The sequence below is a fragment of the Neophocaena asiaeorientalis genome, unplaced genomic scaffold (genome assembly GCF_003031525.2).
Source record: "Neophocaena asiaeorientalis asiaeorientalis breed wild unplaced genomic scaffold, Neophocaena_asiaeorientalis_V1.1 scaffold5, whole genome shotgun sequence".
NCBI lineage: Eukaryota > Metazoa > Chordata > Mammalia > Artiodactyla > Phocoenidae > Neophocaena > Neophocaena asiaeorientalis.
Genome location: NW_020174698.1, coordinates 8,144,811 through 8,172,388, shown reverse-complemented (window position 1 = coordinate 8,172,388; position 27,578 = coordinate 8,144,811). Strand labels below are relative to the sequence as shown.

Genomic DNA, 27,578 nt, shown 5'->3' with positions numbered 1-27,578 from the left:
GTTTAAAAAAAAAAAAAAAAAAAAAAAAAAAAAAAATCCTTAACAAAAATTAAGATAGGAGACAAAAATGAAAAATGTCAACTTCTATTAAATTAGAGTGGTGGGTATGTTAGTGGTCAATTTATCTTTTTTTATAATTGTTTTTGTATGTTTGAAACACTTTGCATTTTTTTAAACAGGTAAATAATAAAGGAATCACCCTATTACTTTAATAATTTTTAAAATCCTAAACTCCACTGTACCTTTAACACCCTTCTCCATATCTGAAATGATACACATGTGCAAATTATGTTATACATATGCATATGTGTCTGTATATGCATATATACCTAAGGATAAAAAAGTCCCAATTTTGACTAAAGTCAAAATTTTTCACTCATTCAGTGTTTTGTTGACTCTTCTTTCCTGACCCACATATTCCATGATTTTTGCACCAAGATCCCCTGCTCATTCCCTTGAATAATAATAAAGAGGAAAAGCAGCTTATACTCAAAAGCCCTAAAATATAAATCCATAAAATCTAGCCTAAATTCTCTTTCCCTATAAACCACACGAACAAACAAACAAACAAAAATTTTACACATGAGAATCTCAAACAGCATGTTTTTCAATTATCATATCATTTGATACCATCTTTCTAATTGGAAGGCAGACCATGACTCAGCACTGTTTAGACAAGTACATGCCCTCACCTCATCCTCCCCTAATTTACCCCTCCAGTGGTACTCTCCATCTTCCATCACCTTTCTCAGTTCTTCCTTTGGCAAGACCAGCCAACTCCTGCTGCCCACCTTGTCTTCTAAATCATCTTGCTTGTGCACACACAACACTCACGTCTTTTAACACCATGTCTTTTTCAAAAATCCGTCTTCTCTTGTGAAGAGTTACTAAGTACCCTTAATGTTTCCCTCTGAATAATTATTATTTCATCTTTCCATCTTAATTGACATTCATCTCACAATAACACTTTCCTCCAAACTTTTCTCAAAGGAGGGCACATTTTCTTCTACTTTCTTACCCTTTATCCTGGTTCCTCACTTACAGGCCACTCTTTCACTATCCCACTCAACAGCCTCTCAACTTCCAGAGTTCCCAGCTTGCCCAAAGAGCCTTCCAGTCAGTTATCTATCAGGTCAGATTATCCTTTCCACCACAGTTCTGTGAATATTCTCAGTGATCCCAAAACTCACTCTGGCCTCAGTGATGCCCAACAGCCTTCGTTACTACCTTGTCCCTACGCTAAGATAGTTTTCTCAGTCTGAATCACAATTGCCCGGGACATTGTCTCCTATTCTTTCAATCTTCCGCATTGTCAGTGAGACCTTACTTTCTGACCCTTTACTTTTACAAGCAGCCACTTCAGAGATTTTCACTAGCCTGAAAGAATTCTGGATTTTTAAAAACTTTCCATTGTTATACACTGCCAATACAGGATATACACTATTTCTTTGCAACAATTACAAGACCACTACTGACTTTTGCTGCAATCAGTCATTTGCTCTCATGAAAAATCTGAATTACGCAACAAGGGAGACCAAAAGCTCTTAGATATTCCTAGTTGATGCCCACAGTGCCACGAGCTATGAAATCTAACAACGTCCTCTCTGCCTCAACCTCACATTTCATCAACTTATACATGCTCTTCACTTTCCATTCCCACTGAAATTACCATGAATAGTGTCTCAAAAACTCAAAGATCATCATAAAAATGTAATCACCAGCATTTCTATCTTGAATCTCTTCTACAGTATATTCTATATATGTCCTTTTACCTTTTTGTGTACTGAAATCATCCTGAAGGTAGGGCTTCAAATTTTGTACTTTTTTTCTTCCACAGCATCATATATGTAGTATGTTATCATTATTTAGTGGGTACTCAAGTTCTTTGTTAAAATGGACTAAAATCGCTGGTATTTTTAGAGACAAGAGTCATATAAAATTTCCTTAGTTTTTCATAAATTTTTATAACAAAATATATAAAAATCATTAATTAAAATTAATAATAAAAGGAAGCTACAAAAATACATAACCTCAAGGACATCTAGAGATCATTTATGCCAAGCTCTTTCTGAACTCAGAGATGTTGAGGACCATCAGATCACAAAGTTGATTACATTGTGTTTGCATTTGTGTGTATTACTATACTAACATAACTATATATGCTTATATAGGATACACATTGTTTCTATAATTAATGAGCATAGTACACTTAGGTGCTATTTATCTCTTGAAATAAAATAACAATAAAAATAATTACAGAGTCATAATATTCAGATTCTTCTTCAAAAATCATTTAATAAGCATCTCCATGTACTTCATATTATATTAGCTATTACCTTGGTTCTGTCACTGTTCTCTATTACAAACCTTCTGTGATAGTCATTTCCATTTAAAGATTATAAAATCAGAACTCAGAATGATTAAAAATGTGATACACAGCCTGTTAGTAGCAGGATTAAAACTCAAAACTAGGTTTAAAGACACAAAATCCAGTAGTATTTCCTCTAAAATAAACCAAAGCTGCTTTTTGTTTCATTTGTATCATAGGTACAGTCCAGTGAGTTGATTATTTGTTGTTGAGCCTTGATCAATGCATTGTATCAATGAGAAATGTAATCTACTATATTAGACATTGCTTTATTTACTTCATTTGCTTTATTTACTTTCAGTAAGGCATGCCATTTCAAAGTAGCAATTCATGATATGTATATTTCAGAAGTCAAAATAATAACTTTTTCTTTTATAATCCAAACTAATAGGTCTTTGCCTGCCTACAAGCTATCAATTTAGCAGAGTAGGCAGGGCTATAGAAGAAGGAAATAAGAAGTAATGGTAAATTTATCTCTTATACAGCAGTGTTTGCATATAGTTTTCTACCTTATATTCTTCAGTTCCGGGCTCTTTATCCTGCTTTGAGATTTTTATGTGATTCTCCATTTCAAAATCCCCAACCCTGAGAAATACTAAGAAATGAACCACAAAATTATATGATCCAAGGATCATAACCTAGCACTTTGTTTTTTCATTCCTCTCCCTTCCTCCCCAGATCCTTGTCATGCTTTCTTATTTATTCTGTCTCCAGTACAGGTTGCTGAGACTCGTCACTTACCAAGTAACTCTAGGCAAGTCACTGGAATTACTATTATGACTCCACTAGTAAACTAAGTAAGCTTCATCATGCAGGGTGCATGCAGTATTTATTTGACAAGTTCAGTTCCTGGCATAAAGTAGTGTAGTGGTAATATTGGTTAATTCACAGTATCTATAATAAATTGTAGCATTAGGATCACCTGTCAGATTGTTACAAATGCAAAGTCTAGAGATCGCTCTAGATCTACTGAATCAAAATCTGCATTTTTACAAGATCCCTCGGTTATGCATCAAGATATTTCAGCTTGAGACACTGGGTGAAAACATGATGGAGGTCCTGTTCCCATGAAAAGTTGACAGGTCTAAAAATGGGTGTGATTCTCGCCAATGAGAAATAATAGGAATAAACCAAGTCATTTCCAGAAAGGTTTCCTCACTTCTAGAGAAAACACAGTGGGTCCTCTTTTCTTTTTCTCAACGTCATGACTAAAATGCTGAGGATGGCACATTGAGGAGAAAGACAGGATCAGGTTCTTGATCATGTCTCTAAAATGGTGTCGGCAGCTACTCACCTGAGTCTGCCCACTCTCCCCCTGAGAGTGTACTACCACTTAATAAACCCTTACTTTGTTCTCTTGAGAAAAATTTAAAATTGAAATAAAATAAAATGGTGTCAACAGCTCTTAGAGCCCCCCTATTTCTGGACTTCCTGTTAAGTGATGTAATACGTTTGGTTTTCTATTACTTACTTTCAACTTGAAATCCTAAAAGCTAATGTGATATGGTTAAAATATGGAACAGTTTATTTCAGCTTCTCTTTTTAAAGCTTGAGGAATAGAATTAATCCAATTTAATTTTAAATTCAATAATGCAGCACTTAGAACACTTGCAGAGATTATTTCACTCTACTGACTTGAAGAAAAAATTAAATTACATTTATTGCTTTATTTATTCTTCACTGCCTTTCCTGGGCACATAATGATACAGGTCTCCTCCATCCTCTTAGAGTTGGAGAAACTGGAAAGAGACTGTTTTCCTATGCTTGGTATTTAAGTTCCTATTGAATAATATTAAGAGGACCGCATATAATTTGTCAGTACTTGCCCTTTTTCCAAAACTAATGTCTGTAAATTTGCACACTATAATTAAGTAGGGTTGATGTGACTCATACAACAATCCAGCCAAATTAATTCCAAGGACCTGGGGGTTCCTTACTGGGGCTTGTCTGCCATATGAAATGTTTTTCTTTCTCATAGGTATGATAAAGCTATCATCATTATTACTGAACAATTAAATCAAAGAATTTTAGAAAAATGAAGGATCACGGCAAACTTAAAGGTTTAGAAATTTCTAAAATTAGAAACACTGTTACTATTTTGAGAAAAGCACTCATTTATATCCGTTAGAAATTATTATATTGATTTCAATAGATTAAACCAAAAGAAAGTAGCATTCCTCTAGGAGAAATTACCCTAAAATTACAATACTAAGTCCACAACATATTTACTGTATGGCAATGAAAGTACTGAACAAGGCAAATGATATTTGACACAGAAAAAGAAAGAGGAGGCAAATATTGTAATTCTGATATAACATAGGGTAAAAATGTGCTGGCGATAGCAAATTACTAGAATCAGGATAATTAACCAAGTTTCACAAAAACTGTCAGGTATTAAACAAGAAAATGAACTTTGACCTAAGAAGTGAAGGTGTCTTTGCAATACTGGGACAAGGTGAACAATACGAGGAGCCACACAAGAGGGCAGAGTAAGTAAACGGAACTATGGGAGATGATGCCTACGTTCTAGTCCTGCAATGACTATTTATTAGCTTCACTCACAGTTTCTCATTACTTCTCAAATCTCTGCCTTTTCATCTAAAAATGGGGATATCAATTTGTAACAGCTTATTCAACAGAGATGCTGAGAATATTAGGTGAGACAATTGTGCAAAAGCTCTAACTGCAAATCCTGATGATAGCAATATTATGAAGATAATAATCAAAACAATATCTAAGTGAATAATATATTTGATAACTGTCATGGTCTTTTAACGTATCAACTTGACTAGGCTACAGTCCCCAGTTATTCAATCAAAACACTAACCTAGGTGTCTCTACCAAGGTATTTTGCAGATGGGATTAAAGTCCATACCCAAATGACATTCAATAAGGGAGAATAGCCTAGATAATCTAGGTGGACTTGATTCAATCAGTTGAAAAGTCTTAAGAATGGATCTGAGGCTTCCCTGAAGCAGAAGAAATTCTACCTGTGAAGAGCAACTTCAGCCTGTGCCTGAATACTCCAGCCTGCCCTCTCGAAGTGCTTGACTACAGGCTTCAGACTTGCCCAGCCAGGTTCCACAATAAACATAAACCAATTCCTTGCAACAAATCTCTTGAAAAAAAAAAAAACTGTCTACCTACCTATCTATCTATCTATCATCTCTCCTTCTGATCTGCTTTTCATGTTTGAACCCTGACTAACAGAGATGATTTTGTTACCAGAAATAGTTCTGGAGGAAAAGAATTTTAGGGATGAGTTTTCTGATTTGGTTTGGTTCTGGGTTTTCTGGAATTGGTTCTCTAATCTGATTAGATTTAAAGGTACAAAGAACTCCAGTGTCATTGGTAAAGAAGACAATGCTAGTCCATAGCATGATGTAGTAATAGAGATATGCAAAATATCACCATTAGATAGATATTCTTGATCAAATACCTACAGAAGTTTAAGTTCTGGGTAACCATGTATTTGCTACCTTGATATAGATTCTTACAAAACTAAAATCTTTAAAGAAATAGAAAAAAATCCTTTGACTATCTAGAAAAGCAGGTAGGAGACTTATAAGGAAAAGAAAATTTATTATCAGACTTTGACAGCAAGGCTTTATGCCACAAGAAAATGATGTAACACATTTAAGTTACTCAAGGAAAGAAAATGCAAATGAAGGATTTTATAACCTTCATAATTGACATAAGAACCAAGGGCACATATAAACTATTATCAACATCCAAGAACTCAGGGAATATTATTTACATGAGCTTATTCCTGTGGAATCTCCCAGATAATAAGTTTCAAACAACCAAAATTACTAAGACATGACATACATACTGATGATGAACATTAAAAAACATAGCTACACATAGAACTAACACCAAATAAGAGCTAAATGGGAGAGAGTACAATATGCAATGGCTCTATGCTAACCATGGAGATAGGGTACAAGTATTCAAAATAACATGAGATTTAAAAATGAGTGATTATGGGATATTCTAATTGTCTCTTTCTCTGTGTCATTGAGAACCAAAAATATTAGTGTGGAAAAAAAGATGTAACTGACAAACTGTAATAAAGAAAACATTAAGTGGAAAACTTTAGGCTTGAATTTGAAATATCAATATAAACTAATAGTTATTTTACCTTTAAATATATATGTATATTTTTCTTAGTTCTGTTCACTGAAAAGATCTAGCAATGAATACCCCTCAGCATTCACATAATGGTCCTGAAATATAATTTCTCAAAATTGTAAAACAGGGCACCAGGTCTGAAAGAGAAAATGTGCAAGATGATACTGACATCAGATAGCAATACAAGAAAGCTATCGAAGATTACTGAAGTTATATCAAATGGACACTGGAGCCAACCTGGGATGATTTGAGTCTTAAAAATAGTATTAATTGCAATGAATTGAAGTCTATTAAATATGCCTAAATCCATAAGTTCTTGATATTAAAAAAAAGAGGAAGAAGAATCAGTCACCTTTGGAGGATGATAGGAACCAACTAATTATATTGAAAACCAATAATTAAAGCAAAGATTTGAGAAGTTACCATGCCCTTCCTAAAATGAACTATGACACTGGGTAGCCAGATAGGAGATGATGATAAGTATGTCTTCATTAATTAAACAAAATACAAAAGAAATAATAAAATTAGACTATCACAATTTACAACCACCAGGAATGAATATAGGCATTAAGCATCAACTGGTATCAGAATCACAAAAAGAAACAGGAGACATTTTGTGCCTCTGGTAATCACACCATGCACCTCCTCTAGCACTGCCACAGGATCAAACTTGACTCTAGATCCGGCTGCCAATTTTCAGGAAACTCAAAGGAACATGTTGAACTGAAGAGGACATTTGTATGCAATCAGTAAAATGCAGACTGTGTGAAAACTACAAGTCAAATGGCCTGGGTTCCTCAACAGATAAATTGTGACAAACACAAGAGAGGACAAACACACAGACTAAAGGGATTCTAAAAAACATATTTTTAAAAGTAGACAAGACTAATCTATAGTATCTAAGGAGACTAAATATATGTAAGTGGAAAAAAAACAGGAAAAAAATACAAGGGCTGAAAGTCATGATAATTATTATTTGTAGGGGTAGGCTACAACTTATTTGTAGAGAGATGGCTCATTTGTGTCTGGGATGGACCACTTGGAAAGAGCCTCTACGATGACTGGCAAAGCCTTTCTCTTGACCTGTGTGGTGGGTATCATAAAAATTCATTGAGTCATAGTTTTTCATTTTTGTGAGGCTTTCTTTATGTTTTATTTTCAAATAAAAGAATTTTATAAATATACTATCTTTAAATCAGACTGCTTTTCATAAAGAAGAAACCCAGCCCACTGCCAGAGCCCCATGTTGTAACACTGATCACAGGAGCTCAATGGAAAGTTGTAAAGTGCTTGACGTGACCTGAAAAACACTGAAAGGGCAGCTCTGAGAACAGTAGGAGAATGCATTATTCTTGTACAGAAAAAGCAGTAAATTGTTATTTATAGATATTGATAAGAAGAAATCCTTGAGCTTCTATGACTGCCAGGCCTTTCGAGTCATGTTCCAGGGATACATAAAGAAGATAAAGACTATTCCACACATCATTCATTTATGGTCAATTATGTAATCTGTAGACAACAAACTCAGAGTTTATGAATTATTGAAGAAGGAAAAGAATGCATCGTATCTTTAAGGCACTGAACTGTTTATGGTAGAATGCCACACAAAGCCAACCAAAATGACCTCAGGAATATTTGGAAGTTCTAAAACTTAAATATGATTAAACTTTCTGATGCTCATTGTTACATACATACACACCCAAAATGCCAAGGGTAAAAGATAAACATTACAATCCATGATACTCTGTCAGTGATTTTACTTCAAGACCAATGATTATAATTCTTTACATGAAGCCATGAAGGAAGAATATAATGCCATGAACTCGAATAAAACAAGGTCCTCAAGAAAAGCAGGACTGACAAGAGTGATAGCCATTAGCTACCAAATAGAACATGGTCTCTTAAGTGGAGCAGAATTAATTGTAAATCAGCATATACACAGAAAAAAAATCACTAATGCTTAAACAGGATAAACAGAGAAAATTAGAATTAAGTAGCAGGCTAGCATTCATCTATCAGTTTACAAGGAGTCAGGAAAGCACAACAGACATGGTTAATACTCTTCTCTGACACGGGTCCTGTTCTGTGAGCCACAAGATACAGAAGGCAAGGCTGAAAGCACCAACAGCCTTCCCACAGATGAATTCTCCTAAGTGAAATCAGGAACATCCAGAGGTTTCTAATTTGGCCACAAGCTTCAAATTGTCTTGGTAAAAATTTTTTTAAGACTAAAGAGTCAAAAGGAATGGGAATGTCTCCTCATTTTTCACTCCTATTTAGGGAAACTCATATGCAATTATCAAGGCAGAAGGGGCAAAAGTAAACAAATGTGTCGAGCAGGTAAATTAGTTCCCAGACAGAAAATGAGAAAACAGATTCACAGACTGGCTGTAAAAAATAAACGTTTGAGGAAATTTTAAAAGCCATCTTTATTATTTCACTCTTCCAAATTCTTTCACCTGGTACCAACCAGACCCAAACTCTGTGTCTTCTTTCATTGGTCCCTCTCCTCCCCTCCTCACATTTCTTCCAAATCCACCGGCACTGTCCAATCCTAGGCCTTCACTACTTGATGTCTGTACTGCCAGCAGTAGCTTCTTTCTTGCTTTTGTCTCCATCACGGCCTAGTCCCAACCCTGCCATAAACTATATTTACCTCAACTTCCCATTGTGAACCTTACACTTCAAGAAGATTCTTCTCTTGATGTTCCTACCCCACCAGCACACACATACACTAAACCGCAGTGATAACCACGCCCACTTAATCCTTGCTTATCCAAGTCCTATATGTCCTTCAAAGACTCTATCAAATCTTCTTTAATGATTTCACCAAACACTCCAGTCTGTGATGCTCTCTTTCAACTCTGAAAAAGCACTGGGCTTAGATTCCATATGATCTTTTCTTATTCGGTTATACAAGCATCTCTCAGGGCTGAAAGGATCTTAAAAAAGCATTCAGCCTCATGCTTAAATGTTCTCTACATCTCTAGCAAGCACTTAACCAGATTATGCTTGGACACTTCCTCTAATTTTACTACCTCCTACAGTAGCTCATTCTAGGTTTCAACAGCCCTACAATTACAAAGGTCTTCCTCATAATCAGCTTATATCTCTCACCAAATAGCTTCAAACCACTAGTTATTATTGTACTTTACTATCTATAAAAAACAAACTAAATCCCTCCTGTATATTCCCAATATTCTAAGATTTTAAGAAACTTATCCAGTCTCCCACAAATCTCAAGATATATTTATACGATGTACCTTTAGCCATTCTGACATCATTTCTTCAACTTTACCAAATGTCCTAGTAATTATATGCTGCCTTTTGTTATTCTAATATTTCAGATATGTGTCAGCAACTCTTAGGGCCAATCTCGAAAATGTCAGAACTTTCACCAAGTCTAGACATTAGGACAATTTCACATTATCTCATTCCTTTCTCTCGCCACCCCCATGGTATCCAATGTAAGCTGATCATATATTAAACGTTTAATCAGTTTGGCTTGGAAATAGTCCTCTCAAATTAGTTCTCAACGAATTGCCCACTGTAAACTGCATGTTTCTAGGCATAGATTAATTCCCTCCAACATTTTCCCTTCATTATAATAAATGAAAAATTACCAAATTTTTTTTTCTCAAAAAGAAATAGCTTCAGGGATAGTAAAATCTCTTGTGGAAATTAAACATGATACAAGGTTCCAGGCACTTCATATGACAGTATAAATAGACACAGGAAAATACTATAGCATGGCAGCATCAAAAAGAGCTTTGTGAGCAATGACTAGTTGGCCTTTGAAACATTGTAGTGATATATTTCACCAGATAAAATTTTTGTACTTTCAAATTATTCATTTTTTAAAAAATCATGCTTCTCATTTCCAGTGCTACATGACGATGTTCCCATGTAGTATAGGAACAAGGCTATTACATTTGCCTGGATAGATGAAACACTTTATGGCCAGAAGTTTCAGACCAACCATTTTCATCGACCCTCAGCTGGCAACAGCTGGTACTGCAAAAGGTCAGCCTCTATCTGGTTGTTTTTTAGAGCAATCTGCACCTAATTATACTAATTTTACTCTCAATGTATTGCTTAATTATCTATTGCTCCAGAAGGAATGACATTTCCTTTGGCTGAGAAACTAGCTGTATCACACTACATTAGCAGTGACGAGCCTCACCAAGGGCAAAGTGATGGCTGACTTTCCTGTTTTGGCAGGCCTACTCAGGAGGCACCGTGTCAGCACCTGGGGAGGTTACTGAAAGACTGGCCCAACTGCCACAGCTTTGATGGCAATCTGCATAGAATTACCAGTCACACATTAAACAGCCTCATTTCAATTCACCAAAATGAACGGTGCCACCAAATCTCCCCACACAATTCCCTGCTTTCAGTAACTCCACTGTTGAATTTCTCTGTCCAACCCAATGATGCATGCCCACCAAGCTCTGTAATGATGGATGGAGTCATTAGCATTTTAGATTCTACACTGAACCTGAGGCCAAAGCATATGGTCTGACAGATGTTCCAGCAATGGGTTCTATCTGACTTGTCATGTAGGTGTCCACTTACACTGGACCTTCATGAAAGAATACTAATTTGTAAGTTACAGTCCAACTCCTGTTTCAACTCTTTCACATCCTCGAACGTTATAACGTGTTCTGATAATAGAACACTCAGAACATGCTTTATTCTATATTTCAGTTTACACTGATGATTAAAAATCACCCTTGAGGGCTTCCCTGGTGGCGCAGTGGTTGAGAGTCTGCCTGCCGATGCAGGGGACGCGGGTTCGTGCCCCGGTCCGGGAGGGTCCCACATGCCGCAGAGAGGCTGGGCCCGTGAGCCATGGCCGCTGAGCCTGCGCGTCCGGAGCCTGTGCTCCGCGACGGGAGAGGCCCCAATAGTGAGAGGGCCGTGTACCGCAAAAAAAAAAAAAAAAATCACCCTTGAACCTAATCAAATGACTTCAAGTGGACAAGATGGACAAAAATGCAGGTAATGTTTGTACTAGGCTATCGCCATCTACGGCAGGGTCCCCAACTCCCGGGCCACGGATCGGTAAGGCTTAGCTCCCCATCGCTCGCATTGCCACCTGAACCATCCCCGCCATCGCTCGCATTGCCACCTGAACCGCACCCCCCTACATCCATGGAAAAACTGTCTTCCCCAAAACCGGTCCCTGGGGCCAAAAAGGTTGGGGACCGCTGATCTACAGCATGATTAGTACTGCCAGTGATTTGGGTATTTGAGGAAATGTTTCATATACTCACTTTCTCCTCATTCATGGTTTATTAAAGTAAACTATATACAGCAAATTGGATAAATCTTAACTTCTGACAAATGTATATACACCCATAGACCCAAAGCCTCAATAAAGCTATATGACATTTACCTTACCTCAAAAAGTTTCCCTGCTCACTTCCGGTTCCTAATCACCCCCCAACCCCAGTCGAATACTGTTCTGATTTCTAGCACCATAGATTAGCATCTAGAGAGTCACGCACTCTTTTGTGTCTCTTCTCTTCCAGAAAGCATAACATTGCTGAGCTTTATAAGTCCTGGTATCAGTAGTGCACACTTTCTAATTTATTGTTTATCCATTCTCCTGTTAACAGACATTTGGGTTCTTTACAATTACTGGTTGTAATGAATAAAAAAGCTGCTATAAACATTCTTCCGCAAGTCTTTTTGTGAACACATGCTTTTATTTCTCTTATGTAGCTACTCAGGAGTGGAACTTCTGTGTCATATGTTATTGTTCCCTTATATATTCACTTTTTCCTGCTATCACTTTATCTACTATCCATATTATTGTGTTGAAATAAAAAGGACGTGACTAAAATTTTTAACCCACGAACATATATAACCTATTTTTTTTCTTTCCTGTGAGAAATTATCTGGTACCTGGTACCTCTCAGGAATATAAACAGACATTTTAATTATTTTATTTCACTATAAATTGAACACTGAAAAACATTAAATTGTACATTAAAATCTCACTGATGATCTTATTTCCTGTAACCTGGGTTTTATCATAAGCCTTAAGTTATGATCCACAAATTCTCTACCATTGGGGGTTCCTTAGGAACACAAAATGGTATAGTTTTAAAACTTGTTGTAAGCATTATAAAACATCTGTTCATGTGGGGAAAAACTGCAAATTGTAAGCTGAAAAAAAAAGTTGTGTTCATATCTAGAATGCAAGCTACTTCACTGAGCGTTATGAAAGAAAACGAATTTGGAAATTCTCTAGGAGCAACTAAAGACTTTATCCTAACTCCCTTATCCAATATGAACTGCATAACATACTTTTTTGAACTACGTTCCACAAAACCTCATGATTTCACCAGATTTATAGCTTGCTGACACCAATGGACTTTTTTTTTTTACACTAGAGCATGATATATTTTATTGAAGGTATTTCTTTTGGTTGTGCTATATCCATTATGCATAATGCTACACCAATGGACTTTTAAAAACATTCATCCATATTGTTTTATGCATCAGTAGTTCGCTCAGCATGTGCAAGGAGGTTAATTTGGCTTATGTATTTTGTCATTGTTTTCTAAATGTCTAGAGTGAATGACCTTCTTTAAAGACTCTCTAATTTTATAATCTGAGATCTTGCAGGAAAGAAAACTCCGTAAAGGGACTTGCCTAGTGGTCCAGTGGTAAGGAGTCTGCCTTCCAATGCAGGGGACGAGGGTTCCATCCCTGGCTGGGGAACTAAGATCCCACATGCCGCAGGGCAACTAAGCCCACGCACCACAACTACTGAGCTCACGTGTCACAAACTACAGAGCCCATGTGCTCTGGAGTCTGCACGCCACAACTAGAGAGAGAAAACCTGCACACCACAACTACAGAAAAGCCTCTGTGTGGCAACTAAGACCCGACGCAGCCAAAAAGATAAATTAAATAAATAAATATTAAAAAAAAACAAAAAGAACACTCCCTAAAGATATAGCAGACTCACTATGATATGTCTTATGGACTATCCCAGATTATCTCAGGTAAGTCACTAAGTGTCTGCTTTTTTATGCTCCATTCTTTAATTTACCTAATTTGTATGTCATTTTAAACAATAAAAATGACTGAAATATCAATTGTAAGCTAAAGACAATAAACAAGTGCGAAGTTATTCTCTAAATGTATTTCTATACATAAATTACTTTGAATGTCATATACTATCAGGTATTCATGGCAGTTGTAGTGTACCATTTTTCATTTAAAATAGAAAATTGGAAGCTTTCTAGTTTTTGTTCTTTTACACCATATTCAAACATTTACCAATTGAAGCTCAATATTATTATATTATATAAATGATTTGGAGGACATAAAAAGTTGATGGCCATTTTTATTACACCTGACCATGGAAGGTGTAACAGCTAGTCCATTACTTTTGTAATAGGATGCAAAGACCTTTCATTCTGAGTTACTTCAGAGTACATTCGTTCACAGCAGTCAGCAGAGACTTTAAGCAGTTGTTCTCACAATGATACTTAATTTGAGGAACGATTTTTTTCCCACACAAAACTAATAACTTAAAAATTTTTAGGGGATTCCCTGGTGGTGCAGTGGTTGAGAGTCCGCCTGCCGATCCAGGGGACGCGGGTTCGTGCCCCAGTCCGGGAAGATCCCACATGCCGCGGAGCGGCTGGGCCCGTGAGCCATGGCCGCTGAGCCTGCGCGTCCGGAGCCTGTGCTCTGCAATGGGAGAGACCACAACAGCGAGAGGCCCGTGTAACGCAAAAAAAAAAAAAAAAAAAAATTTACATTCCTCCATGAAACAAAAAAAAGGTGATCAAAGCCATGTTTCAGACCATCAAAAATAATGTAGAGACCTGGTTTAGCATCTTACAGCTGGAAGGTATTTTGGTCTCTACCTACACCTCCTTTTATAGATAAAAAAATCTATGGCCAGGAAAAGTTCAATGAATTCTCTAAGCCAATATAATTAACTGGGTTATAAGAATTAAAGAGTTAGAATTAAGGTTAGAATTAAGAACTGGGCCCCTTGACCTTTAGGAAGTTATTCTACACCAAGCAAAAATAACTTGACATCTATCTGTGTGTGTTGGCCTGTAGATGCATTGTCGAATTCAAGATTCTTCTTCCTTTATTATGTTTCCACTAGTTTCAGCAAAAGATGGATCATTTTTTTTAATCACTGTTCACTTTCTGATTCACTCACTCTATAGATGTACACATATCAATTACATCTATATATCTACACCTTTATCTCTATGTCTCAGTCTTATTTATTTGAAAACAACCCTAAACCAGGCAATTGATAATCTTCAATGTTTCTTAAATATGGAGAAGAATGATTCAAGGGAATAAGTTAAGGTAATTTAAGTAGTAGTATTGAAAAAGGCAGAAAAGCTTTTTCATGAATAAGCATGTAAATTGCTGAAGTATTGGGCAATGTCAAAATAGACGAGAAATATATAAATTCACCTTGGAAAATGTAAAGAGAAAGAAGAGGAGAAAAAAGAAAGCAGAACAGAAATTGAACAGAATATTTTTATCTCTCATCTTTATTTAAAAAATGGCAAGAGGAAAATTTTTTAAAACTATAATGAAATGAGCCAATTTACAAAAGTAAGAAACAAACAATAAATGAGCAGTATTTTGACTGCAACCCACTCAGACCAGCGGGGCCAGAAAGTCTTTGTTGCCACAAGGCAGCTGGTGTCTAAGTAAACAAAACCCTTTTTATTTCAACGTCCCATTAAATCCTGGGGGTAAGTAAACCCAGGGGCAGACTGCAGAGTGTCTGGTTCTCCAAGACAAGACTGTATAGATAACAATAAAAATTAAATGCCAAAAATGTCTCTACCTAAATGAAAAACGACTAGCAAAGTAATTAGAAAATATATCTAAACACATTCTTAATACTATCAGTATATAGGCTGAGAGACAGAGAAAATAAGAGGGATTCTAACTAGATGTTTAGATGATGAAACAAGTTGTACATTATACAATACACTCTACAGGAAGTATTATCTTATATTTAAATACCTGTAGTGGAAATTAGCATAATCACAGGGGGAAAAGGACAGAGTTCATTTCCTTTTCACGTATTCAGGATGGTATCCTGATATGCACATATTAAATAAATTACAAAAGTAGCTATAATTAGATTTATATGAAATACATCTGTTATAACATCCGATTGGATGTGGGAATTGAATGAAAAAACACATTTATAACACCCAGTACAATATCAGGCATTATATTGGTATGATTTCAATGATCATTGATTATAATTATGATCCCAACTTCCTGAAACCTAACGATGATCCTTGACACTAATTTCCTCTCTCTAAAGATATCATAAAATAAAGCCTGATGTCTATGTTCAAGAAACTAAGCTAATTTTCATTTTTGGTCTCTATTGGCATTCTCAGGAATTTAAAATTCTAACTAATTAAATCCCTTTCCTCATTCTGATGCAAACAGAATTAAATAATAATAATAATAAAGGTGCTCAGAGAATATTATTTCTTACATTCCAGCTTCAAATATTCTGCCCTAGGTCCAGCCTCAAGGCTTTAGTTGCTCTTAGCTCCTCCCACCTCCCCACCCACCTCTGTCCCAGGATTGACAGATATTCTCTGAGGATATGGCACATTCCTTAGTCACTGTTTTCTCACAGATTCTTTTAAAGCTCTTTGTATGCACCATTTACATTTCCCCAACATGTATGCTAAACTGCAATTCATTAAATACACATTTATTGCGGATTTAATATGTGCAAGGCAAATATCTTGTTCTCAGATCTGTGATTAACCCTTATACACAAAAATCCTGAAAAACCAATTTTAATTGGCTCTCTTCCAATTCACATTTCCAGAAATACTCCCAAAGGTTTCTTAAAATACTTTTGAAAACTTTATCAGAGTATGACAGTTCCTGCTTAAGTACTATGCTCTTGTAAGCTGTTTTCAAAATGTTAATGAGACATTTTTCATGTTTTTCCTATTTTGAATGGATCTAGAAAAATTGTTTTTACAGTTTGGACATAACATTAGAGAATTATGATTCTCTAAGGAGTTAATGAGTAACTCACCCAAATACTTATTAACTTTACACTGTTATATTTTTATTCATATTCCAAAAATGGAAATATCTGAAATGAATCTGCAGCGAATTAAATCAAACCTACACAAAAGACAACCTGTCACACACATATTCCACCCCCCACCCCACACACACATACACAGGGAAAAGGAATTTGTGATTTTTTTAAAATCAAGCATACCCTTTAGTTCAGCTGCCAATGCGGCCTTACCTGCAGCCATAACTTGTTATGTACAGCGTCTCTCCCTGTAGCGATACACTGAAATGTAGCATTCTGCCCTGCATTGACCTCTACATCCCCCAGACGGAGGAAATGAGGAGATTTATCTGTGAAGACAAGAAAAAACTTACTTTTTTCCACATGAAGAAAACACGCCGTGTTACTTTTTCCCAACAGAATAATGTTGTTCATACTTTTACCTTTGGCCAAGACTAATGTCGTATGGAAGAAAATTTGAGTTTTCTCTGTGCTGAAAGACACTGTTGCCTCTCTCACGCTCAGTTCTCTTTTTTTAATAGCTTTATTACGTATCGCCCCATAATTGCTAGAGCAATTCTATACAGAGTGAGCACCCAACGATTACTGCTGGAGGACCCCCGTAGCATGTTGCATACGGGTGATAATAAAACAGTTACAAGTCAAAGCAAACAAAAGAGATCAAATAGGCACAAAGCAGAGCATAATAGAAAACTATAAGAAAAACACAGAATGACAGCTCAAAAACTGACATATACATGGCTGTTGAACTATTAAGTTACAATTTAAGCAGTTACATCTTTCTTTTCTTTTCTAAAGAAATTTCAATAACTATAATCCTCTAGTACTTCAAAGAACAAGGTAAGGGACTGTTTTTCTTCCTCTCAGAGTATTAGCTTAACTGTTGTTAAATCCACCTCCTATTCCTTCATAGTCCTAAGAAAGTTACCCAAAAGAAATATTAGACCAACAAAAAAGTGATGACTGCCATCAAAATATACATGAGTTACATGACTGTCAAACAAGCATTCTCTATAATTACCTTTTAAAACTGAAGCTTATTCAGGTTTTCAACTGAAAGGAAACATCAATGGGAAAAGCTAAGCCTCAGTGAGTAAAGATAGTTCATGAAGGACCATATCACAATGAAACTACTGTTGTGCTCAATTTCTGTACTTTTTAACTTGTTTACTCATGAAAGCCTTTCTTTCATATCTTCTTTCAAGAAGTGTAAATGAACAGTAGATGGAAACACCGTTCTCATATATGAATGGATTGAAGGAGTTTAGTAAACCAGCTTGAACTTTCAGTGAGATAATTTCTCCTTTTTCTTAGAATACACCACACGTGATAAATCATTTCACCTTTGCCTGCTACATCTTTCTCCAGTGCCTCATCTCAGTAGGTGCTTCAGAAAAAGGAATGCTTGCACTAGAACACAAGCTAGAACAGTGGTTCTCAAATTGTGAACTCAAGACGATCAGCATTAGTATCACCTGGGAACAATCAGAACCAGGTGAGGGGCCAAGCAATGCGTGATTTGCCACATCCAGTTGGTGATTCTGAGGCACACTAGGGTTTGACAACCAGTTAGCAGGAGCATGAGCCTTGGCCCCTGGTACGGTGCCCCCTGTGCATGCTGCTTACAAAGTATTAGAGAATTTCCACCAGGAGCGTTACTGAACAGATCATCTAGAATTCATGGGCCCTATAAATCACTGCTGTTGGGAGATATAGCTTAAGTCTGAATTTATACCAACCGTTTTATGCCTGGCTCTACTGAATGCACGCAGTAATTGCCTTTCAGAGTATGTGATATAAACACAAAAGTAGTTACCCCATCTGAAGACCAATCAATGTGCATCTAAGGACATACCAAACTATGTGTTAATAAATTGAGTTTCGTGTTTTGTGTGCTTTCTATTGTTTTGTTGTTTAATATGAATTAGCCAGAAATTTATTATGACATTAAAAACTTAGTCTTAAGTTTGGAATAAGATGAGTTAATTCATTCTCTTCATTTCACCCCAACTTTCAACTTAGCAGATCACATAAGTTGGTGAGGTTTCTTCTTATTTTCTTTCCACTGAACTGATTTGTTATTCTTTGCTTTCCTAGGCAATTTAATAATACCAAAAGATGGAACGAGTCCTACCTGGAGTTTCATTTACATTTTTAATTTTTTCTGTCAAAAATAATGTCAACTAAATAAACTGAAGATCTAACAGGCTTTATTAGGGGATTCATGAATCAGGCAGCATCCCAACTATTAACTATAAGACAGATCAAAGGGGCTGTACAAAATGGAAGGTTTTTATAAGAAGAAGAGTGGGGCAAGGGAGCTACTAGCAAAAAGAAAAGAAGTAATTATTTTTAGGCCAGGACATCTTCTTTGAGGAAGAAAAGAAACAGCAAGGGCTTTATGATTCAGATCACCTCTTCTTCCTCTGGGAGATGGAGAGGGATCACAGGACAGATTATCCTACTGGTGCTTGACCATGAAATCCAGACTGGTCAATTAAGATAACATTTCTGGAAGAAACTGAAACTGCAGTTGGATCAGGTATAAATCTAGGTTTTGTATCATGAACTTTTAGCATGAGTGACACCATTTTGGGACTGTGGTTTTCTTTTGAACAGTAATTAATTAAAAGAATCCTTTAACATGTGTAGTACAAGTCTGAAAAATATTTGATTCAAAAACTCTAGAAATATTTCAGTGTTGTTTTAAAACTGAACAAAAGGCTAGGAGTAACAACAACAAAAGAGAGAGCAATGACCAAGTGATAATCAATAGTCACTACCAATATAAGACAAGTGTTGAAAGGATATAGAAAAATACAGTTCTTAATCACAACCTACCACAAGGATAACTCAGGACTTGGATGTCATCAATGGCAATATAACCACTTCTTCCTCCTGAGACTTCAGCTTCAAATATTACCTGTCAGGAAGAAATAGAAAACACTTACAACAATCATTTTTAAGGAATTTTCACAGTGAAAGAAAAATAGCTATAACACACTTATGAAAATTTAATTTTCATCCAATAAGAATTAAAATTTCATCTTAAAATGTGAGTAATTTCCTAAACCTTGTACAGGTAAACAACATTTTTTTGAAGCGCAATTAAATTATTGAGGTCAAGCAGTTCTCACTAAATTTCTTAAGCAACTATTATTAAGTGTTGTAGATTTCCTGAATGGGCAATATACAGGCAGAATGAATAGGCAGATATAGCAAATCTCATATCTCCAAATTTTCCCTTATTGACTTTTTCCATTTTTGTTATTTATTTAACATATATTGAGCACCTACAAATGTGCCAAGCAGTATGCTAACCAGCGAAGACATCAACTGATCTAAGCTTTTAAATAGCTGAATTTTCAAAGACAGAGGTCATCAGATAGATTAGTGTTACTCCAGGCAAAAGGAACCATATACAATGGAATAGAACAGAACTCTGTGTTTGGGAAACCAAATGAATGTAATCTGTATAGCTACAAAGACTCAAGAGGGAAGAGATAAAATTAGAGAAGTAGGCATGGAAGACTTTGAATACCATGGGAGTGAAGTCAGGAGTATATCCTGTCAATGGTTAATCAATTAAAAAAATATATATATTATTAATAAATATTTTAATAAATATATTTTAAAAAATCAATGTTCAGATATAAGCTAATGTTTTAGAATTTTGTTGTTACAGTCAATCACAGAACTTCATAAAGACTTTCCCTTAGTAATGTGCGCTGTGACTCTTCAAGAGAAAACGGATTAAGCATGCCACATTTCAACATTTTATTTGACTATGGGCTCCTTTATTCATGGAGAGACATAGGTTATCTTTGGACTGTTTTGCAAAACGTTTTAGGAAACATATTGGAAATTGATATTTAAAGTAGGAATAAAATATAATCAAATTGGTGTATTACAAATATATTTGGCTCAGGACTTCCCTGGTGGCACAGTGGTTAAGAATCTGCCTGCCAATGCAGGGGACATGGGTTCGATCCCTGGTCTGGGAAGATCCCACATGCCGCGGAGCAACTAAGTTTGTGCGCCACAACTACTGAGCCTGCGCTCTTTTGCCAGAGGGGCGGGGGAGCCACAACTACTGAGCCTGCGTGCCACAACTACTGAAGCCCGTGTGCCTAGAGCCTGTGCTCCGCAACAAGAGAAGCCACCACAATGAGAAGCCCGCGCACTGCAATGAAGAGGGGCCCCCACTCGCCGCAACTGGAGAGAGCCCGTGCAGCAACGAAGACCCAACGCAGCCAAAAATAAATGAATAAATAAATAAAATTAAAAAATAAAAATAAATATATTTGGCTAAAAGGTGGAGGATGGCCCCAAAGAAGGTAAGACTAGAAACAGACAAATAATATGCTAGTAACAGTGAACATAGAAAGATGAGAAGAAAAAGGAGAGATAAAAGAAATAATACTAAGGAAACAGACAAAATAGAAATTATTGATTCATTAGTTGTTTAGAAATAATAGGAAAATTCTCATTCCTGGCTAGGCCCTTAGGTAGATAATGCTATTGTCTGTTGTCAAGAAGGAGGAAACTTCCCACAGGTCTCATAGAAATGGCACCTAAGAAGTGGTTGAAGCAGGTAGCTTTTATGCTTTTTAGACAAAGAAACAATAAATTTGTGAGGAAGTGACAGGAAATAGTTTTGGGTGCTCAATTAGTGAAGAACCTAAACAGAGTTTGGACCTGGGGTAGTAAATTAGTGAAGTAGCAAGGTTTGTTTACACAGACTTTTCAGCTCTGCATTCTCTATCTCTGCTAAGAGATAAGGGTGATAAGGGTGTTCTTCTACCTCCAGATGCAGGGGGTACACCTTTCACATGAGAGATTTATTTCCTGTTTTCAGAAAGACAGAAAGAAGGGTCAGAGTGTCCCTCTTGCACTGGCCATTTCTTAAGAAACTAATTGAAAATAATCAGTATACCATTGAGGCACATTTTGGGGCAGCCTATCCCATGACCCAACACTATCAGGACCCTAGCCAGAACACGTGATACAGAAAAAGATACAAATTTGAGGGAGAAGATAACTAAGTACATTTCAGACATTTCAGATTCCATTAGCCTAGGATACATATGGGGTAAATGCTTAGGAGATAACTAGACAGATATATCTCAAAGAGAAGAGATGGGTTTAAAATAAAGCTATAGATTTGGAAGTCATCATCATGGCAGTGAGTAAGCTATAGATTTGAAAGTTACAGAGATTGGTGAGTAAGACGGCATAGAAGATAAAAAGCAGCAAACCATGAAATGGAAGGCAAGAAGACAGCCAGCAGAAGTAAGGCCAACAAAGTACGATTCAGACAGAAGGGTGGAGGAAGGCACTCCCCCCAGTCAGGCAGGTCAACACTCCCACCAAAAGGATTAGAAAAGGCCAGATATATTACAATGACCATAATTTTAAAACATCAGATATCTGCATAAACAATGGCATCTAGATGAGCACAAATTTTAGGAGGACAGGATCTCTTGAGTGTGATCCCAGGATCTTCTTTCCCATGGGACTATTTGCCAATTCTGGAAACAGGCTGTCATTCTAGCTCAGCACAGATTTAGGGCCTCTATGGGAGAAAGTGAAAACAATGAAGCTTGCTGTAACTGTGTAAAAATAGAACAACAAACTAGAAATTTAAGAGTCTGAATAAAATAGATGCAGACTATAGCAAAAAACATGAACTGTAGGAGAGAGGTCAAGGAAAACTAAAAAAGTATCAATTAAAGTTAGCCATTAAGGGTTCTCTGGTAACTTCTGACACAGTTTTACTAAAGTGGAGGGGGATAAGTTTGATTGTTTTTACTGAGCTCTTACTATACTCAAGAGACTGTTCTAACTAAGCATGCTCACATCTGCTGTTGTTTCCCTCCTCTCTCTCTCTCTCTCTCTCTCTCTCTGCACACACACAAATTCATTACATCTTCACTACAGTTATATGAGGTAGCTATTATTTTTATCCTCAATTTAAAGAAAGTTAAGTGACTGCACCAAAGTCTAACAGCTAACAAGTCGTAGAGTCAGGGATGGACCCAAGTCAACCTCCAGGATCTAATCTTCCATCAACTTCACTACACTTCCTCTCAAGATCAAGAAACAAACACAGTAGAACATTTAATTTAAATAGACTTTAAATTTCCTTTAAAAGTCTAATACGTTAAATTTTTAAAGTGCTATTTTAAATAGCAAACTAATTAGATATTCTATTGACTAAACAGCAGTATCATCAATCAGCATTACATCCTTCCCATTCTCATACCATATCTACATCCACCCCAAAGCCAATGACAATGGGACACAGCAGGCTGGGTGGATGGTTCACCTCCCCTCCAATCACTCCCATCATAAGCTACCTCCTGTGTTAGTTCTTTTCTACTTCAAGTTTGCCCTTTATGACTATTAATTTCCCTGGAATAAGTTAAAGCTGAGAAGTAGGAGAATGAGGTTTTTGGGGGAAGACAAATATTTCATGATGAAAGGAGGGCTAATCTATAAAGACAGAAATATATGTGTGTGTATGTGTGAGTGTGTGTATACGTGAGTGTGTGTATACATATCATTCGCATTTCACGTGAAGGTATTTGATATGATAACAACTGTCAGGTCACTTTCTAAATATTGGAACAAAGGTTTAGCAAGAAATAGAGGAGAGAAGTAGAGATTTTAAATAATGTATAACTTGGAGCAATTGTGGTACAGGCCACTTTCTTGGGGGTGAGAAAATTTGTATTTGACACACAACTCTCCTATTTACAAATTCTTGAGCAAATCACATAACCTGTAAGAGCCAAGTCCCAACCCCATAATATGGAGATAATGCAGCTTTCATTATAAAGTTTTGTGAGGATTCAACAGTAGCATCTGTAAAAGTGCTATATAAACCAAAAGGTAAGATCATGAACATTGTTAACACAGGACATTTGTATAAGTATATTCTAGGAAAACAAGTTTTACTTGCTCAAATGGTAGTCCAAGGAAAGGGAAAGTATAGAAAGAAAAAATGAGAAAATTATTTTTGGAAAAAATACAGTCTTATGAATAGACCACACAGCTGAATAATTAATCAGTTCATTATTTCAGGTTTGTTACAGTCAGCATTAATTAAATTATTTTAATTCTATGCTTATCTTAGTTTTACTTTCTCGAATTGTTTTACTTGGTAGGTGGTAAGTTTAAACATGTTTACTACACCCCTGAGGAAAAGTTTCTTATTTGTTCATTTAAATTGAGCTTTATTCTGGACAATAAATTTAGGCCTTGATTTAAAAGGGAGTGAAAGAATTGGTTCTTTAGTAAAGAAAAAAAAAACGTTTCTCTTTTTAGTGACTCATTTTCCCTAAGTGTTGTCTCTGCCTCATTAACTAGAGCAAAAGGAAATTTCTAAGATCAGATTCCTTTACAGCTAAGTATCTAATCAGCTTTATCACTTTAACAGAGCCCTCACCTTGTAAGTCTCTTCTGTCCACTCAGGGAAAACCAATCTCAATAGCTTAATTATGCAAAACTTGCTTGGGCTAATGCTCAGGTCAGAGCTAATGCTCGGTGTCAAATAGAAAACTAGGGCTTCCCAGGAGAAGACAGCAAGGGAAGCCATACCAGATGTCAACTTGAACCCATCCAGGAGGCCAGCCTGAGAACAGAATGAAAGGGCTCTGCTTTTCATGCTGTTTCCACTCCACTCTGTTACCTGAAATACTGAAGGTGATGATTCTAATCAAATTTTTGCTACTCTAGCAACATTCTTGGATTACTAACTAAATAAGTGAAGTCAAGTCAAATTAAAGGAGGGGAGGAGGCGAACCCTAAAGAACAAGAACAACTTTATCTTTTGGCAAACTGAATTAATGCAGAAGTACCTCATACAATGGAAAGCTGAACTCAAAGTAAGGAGCCTGGGCTCTGGTTGCTGGTTTGCTATCACATGTAACCCAGGCAACTAATTTAACCATGTCTTCAGAGCCTCAGATGGGCAATACTGGCCCTGCCCATAAATCTGGTTTGTTGTGAAGATTGAATGGTATATGTGAAATGATTAAATGATATATGGAATGCCATGTAAGACAAGACATTATGGACATGAGAAAAATCTGAAATAAAAACTTGCACTTAATTTTCTTTCAATATATCACAGTGTTAAAAGTGTAGGCTCCAAAGTCAGATATACGTTGAGTTCACATTCTTTAAATGTTAACTTTAACTTATAGAAAAACATATGTAAAGTTACTTATGTAACTTTAACTGATGTACAGTCTAAACCTAAGTTTCCTTTTCTATAAAAAGAAACTATTAGTATCCACTTCAGGGTTAAGGGGGAATTAAATGAGATAACACACGTGAACCATTTAGCACAGCTCCTGGCACACGGTAAGCATTCTAGGTTAAGGGGCACCACTGCTATCATGGGAAGAAAATATCCATAAAGGACACATGTACTAAAATGAAATTTCTTCCCATTCCCTCCTCTCTTTTCAAAAACTTAACTCCCTGCCCTGAATTTGGAAAATTAAAAAAAATTTTAAAAACCTTAGCATAAACTGGTATTTCATTCCCATAAACCTCCTCAAATATGTTTTCTGTGATTTGAAGTTTTAAACACTGAATATTGTTAATGTAAAGTTCAAAGTAAATTACACATTTGCCTTCAAAGAATAAATGTAACAAAATGAAAACCTACAGAATAGAAATAGGTTTATTTCTATATGTTCCAGTCCAAATTTGGATAATGAATAAAACAGTCATCTGTAATAAAATAGTCACCTGAATGAAATAGTCATCTTAACCAACATTACTAAAGCTGCAGGTCCATCCATATCAGTGCTCTGAATGTGAAGCCTCACAGTAGGAGCTGTGCTTGACTCAACTTTGTGTCCTCAAAGCTTATTCTTACTACCTGGCACATAGCAGACATTCAATAGATGCTAGCTGAACAATAACAAATTATACATAGATATATACACACACACAATGTATAATATACATGAACGTAAGTATGTTGGCATCATTAAATATAATTGACTTCTCTTTATCTCATGTAAACTCTAAACATTGGATTCTCAAGGATCCATCCCAAGCCACCTTCTCTCTTTTTGCCATACTTTTCACTCTGGTAGGATAAAGGAAGATAAGCCTACAAAAAGACAGAGGAAACTGAGAACAAATAAAGTGTGTAGAGATATAAAAGGGAAATGGAGGTACATGGTATCATAAAAGCCAATAAAAGAATATCTGAAGGAGAAGAGATGTCAGGACCAAATGCTGATCAAACTCTAAGTAAGATGGAGATTAAAAATACCCTCATATATATCTTATAACTAGAAGTTTGTACACTGTAAACAACATATCCCCACTTCTCCCAAACCCTAGACCCTAGTAACCAACATTCTAGCCTCTGTTTCTTTGAGGGGTTTGATTCCACATATAAATGATGTCATACCAGAGAACACAAATTTCTGGTTATAAGATGAATAATTTCTGCGGATCTAATGTATAGCATGGTGATTGTGTTTAAAACCACTGTATTACATACTTGAAAGTTGCTAAGAGAGTGAATCTTAAATGTTCCCACGACAAAACAGAAATGGTAATTATGTGACAGGGTGGTGTTAGCTAATGCTATAGTGGTAATCATTCAGCAATACATACTTGTATCAAATGAGCACATTGTACACCTTAAACTTACATAATGTTATATGTCAATTATATCTCAGTAAAGCTGGAACAAAACCACTTCTTTCATGTAACACTGTGATTGAGTGACCAAATAAAGTAACATGAAGTAACAGAACTTGAAGTAACAGAACACGAAGTAACAGAACAATATGAAGTAACGGAAATGGAAACCATATTAGACAATAATGAAGAGAGCAGAGGAGTGGAGATGTTTGTAACCCTCCTACAGGAAGTATGCCTGAATCGGTGGAGAAATCTAACCAAGGATGGAAGAAGATATGGGGTCAAGGGAAGCATTCAACTTTTTATTATCATTTTTAGGACGAAAAACACTTAGATGTTTTGAAGTTGATGAGGATGATTCAATTTGAAGGGAATGTTTGAGTGTACGTGAGAGAAATAACTGTTAATGTGAGATAGGATAGCACGGGATCCAAATCACAGGTCAGAGGAGGGGCTCTACTTCTTTTATAACATGAGGAAAGAAGGAGAGGATGAATGAAGATACGAGTAGGATTTGTAGGATTGGTAGATAAGGGAGTTTCTCTTGTATGGCCTCAGTTTTCTCAGCTACAAGGGATGGGCTAGTGGGAAGGAGGAGTGGTTGGAGTTTGGAGAGAAATGAATGGAGTAGAATGGACAGAAGAGGAGAAAAGGAATTGAAAAGAAAAATGTGATAGGATCTCCAGGAGTATTGTGGGCCCATCTGAAGTTAGTGACTGTGAACTTCTAGTGATCCTGATCTACCATGGAGCGTGATTCTATTTAAAATAGAATTTGCTTGATTTTAAGTTCATAAAAAGTAGACAGAAAAAAAGGAATCAAGGAGTTTATGGAAATAGAAAATGTGACCAAAAAAAGATTACAAAGAAATCAAATTTTGATACAATGAGTAAATTGATGAATTAGCAAAAGACAGATGGTTTGATCAACGAATGCCCCCCATGAGGCTGATGGATGATCTCGGTGAAATTAATCAAGTAGAAAGAGATTAATTTATGTTACGGTCAGAAAGTGAGATGCTTACATGTAAAGCTAGAACACTTGTGAGATATTATAAGAGCAGCAGGTTAAAAAAGGTAGGTGGGCTTCCCTGGTGGCGCAGTGGTTGAGAGTCTGACTGCCGATGCAGGGGACACGGGTTCGTGCCCCGGTCTGGGAAGATCCCACGTGCAGTGGAGCGGCTGGGCCCGTGAGCCATGGCCGCTGAGCCTGTGCGTCTGGAGCCTGTGCTCCGCAACGGGAGAGGCCACAACAGTGAGAGGCCCATGTACAGCAAAAAAAAAAAAAAAAAAAAAAAAAGAGGGGGATTTT

General features: G+C 36.4%; 1 protein-coding gene across 2 annotated transcripts in view; it reads right to left on the bottom strand.

Annotated features, from left to right (window-relative positions):
- Nucleotides 1-27,578, bottom strand: part of PTPRK (protein tyrosine phosphatase receptor type K) — a 564,516-nt gene that overhangs the window by 253,925 nt on the left and 283,013 nt on the right. For both annotated transcript variants that reach the window (XM_024759084.1, XM_024759085.1), the window contains exons 4-5: nt 19,431-19,512; nt 16,803-16,918 (exon numbers count right to left, since the gene is read on the bottom strand). In XM_024759084.1, the coding sequence (XP_024614852.1) occupies nt 16,803-16,918; nt 19,431-19,512 (198 nt within the window). The remainder of the gene's footprint in view (nt 1-16,802; nt 16,919-19,430; nt 19,513-27,578) is intronic.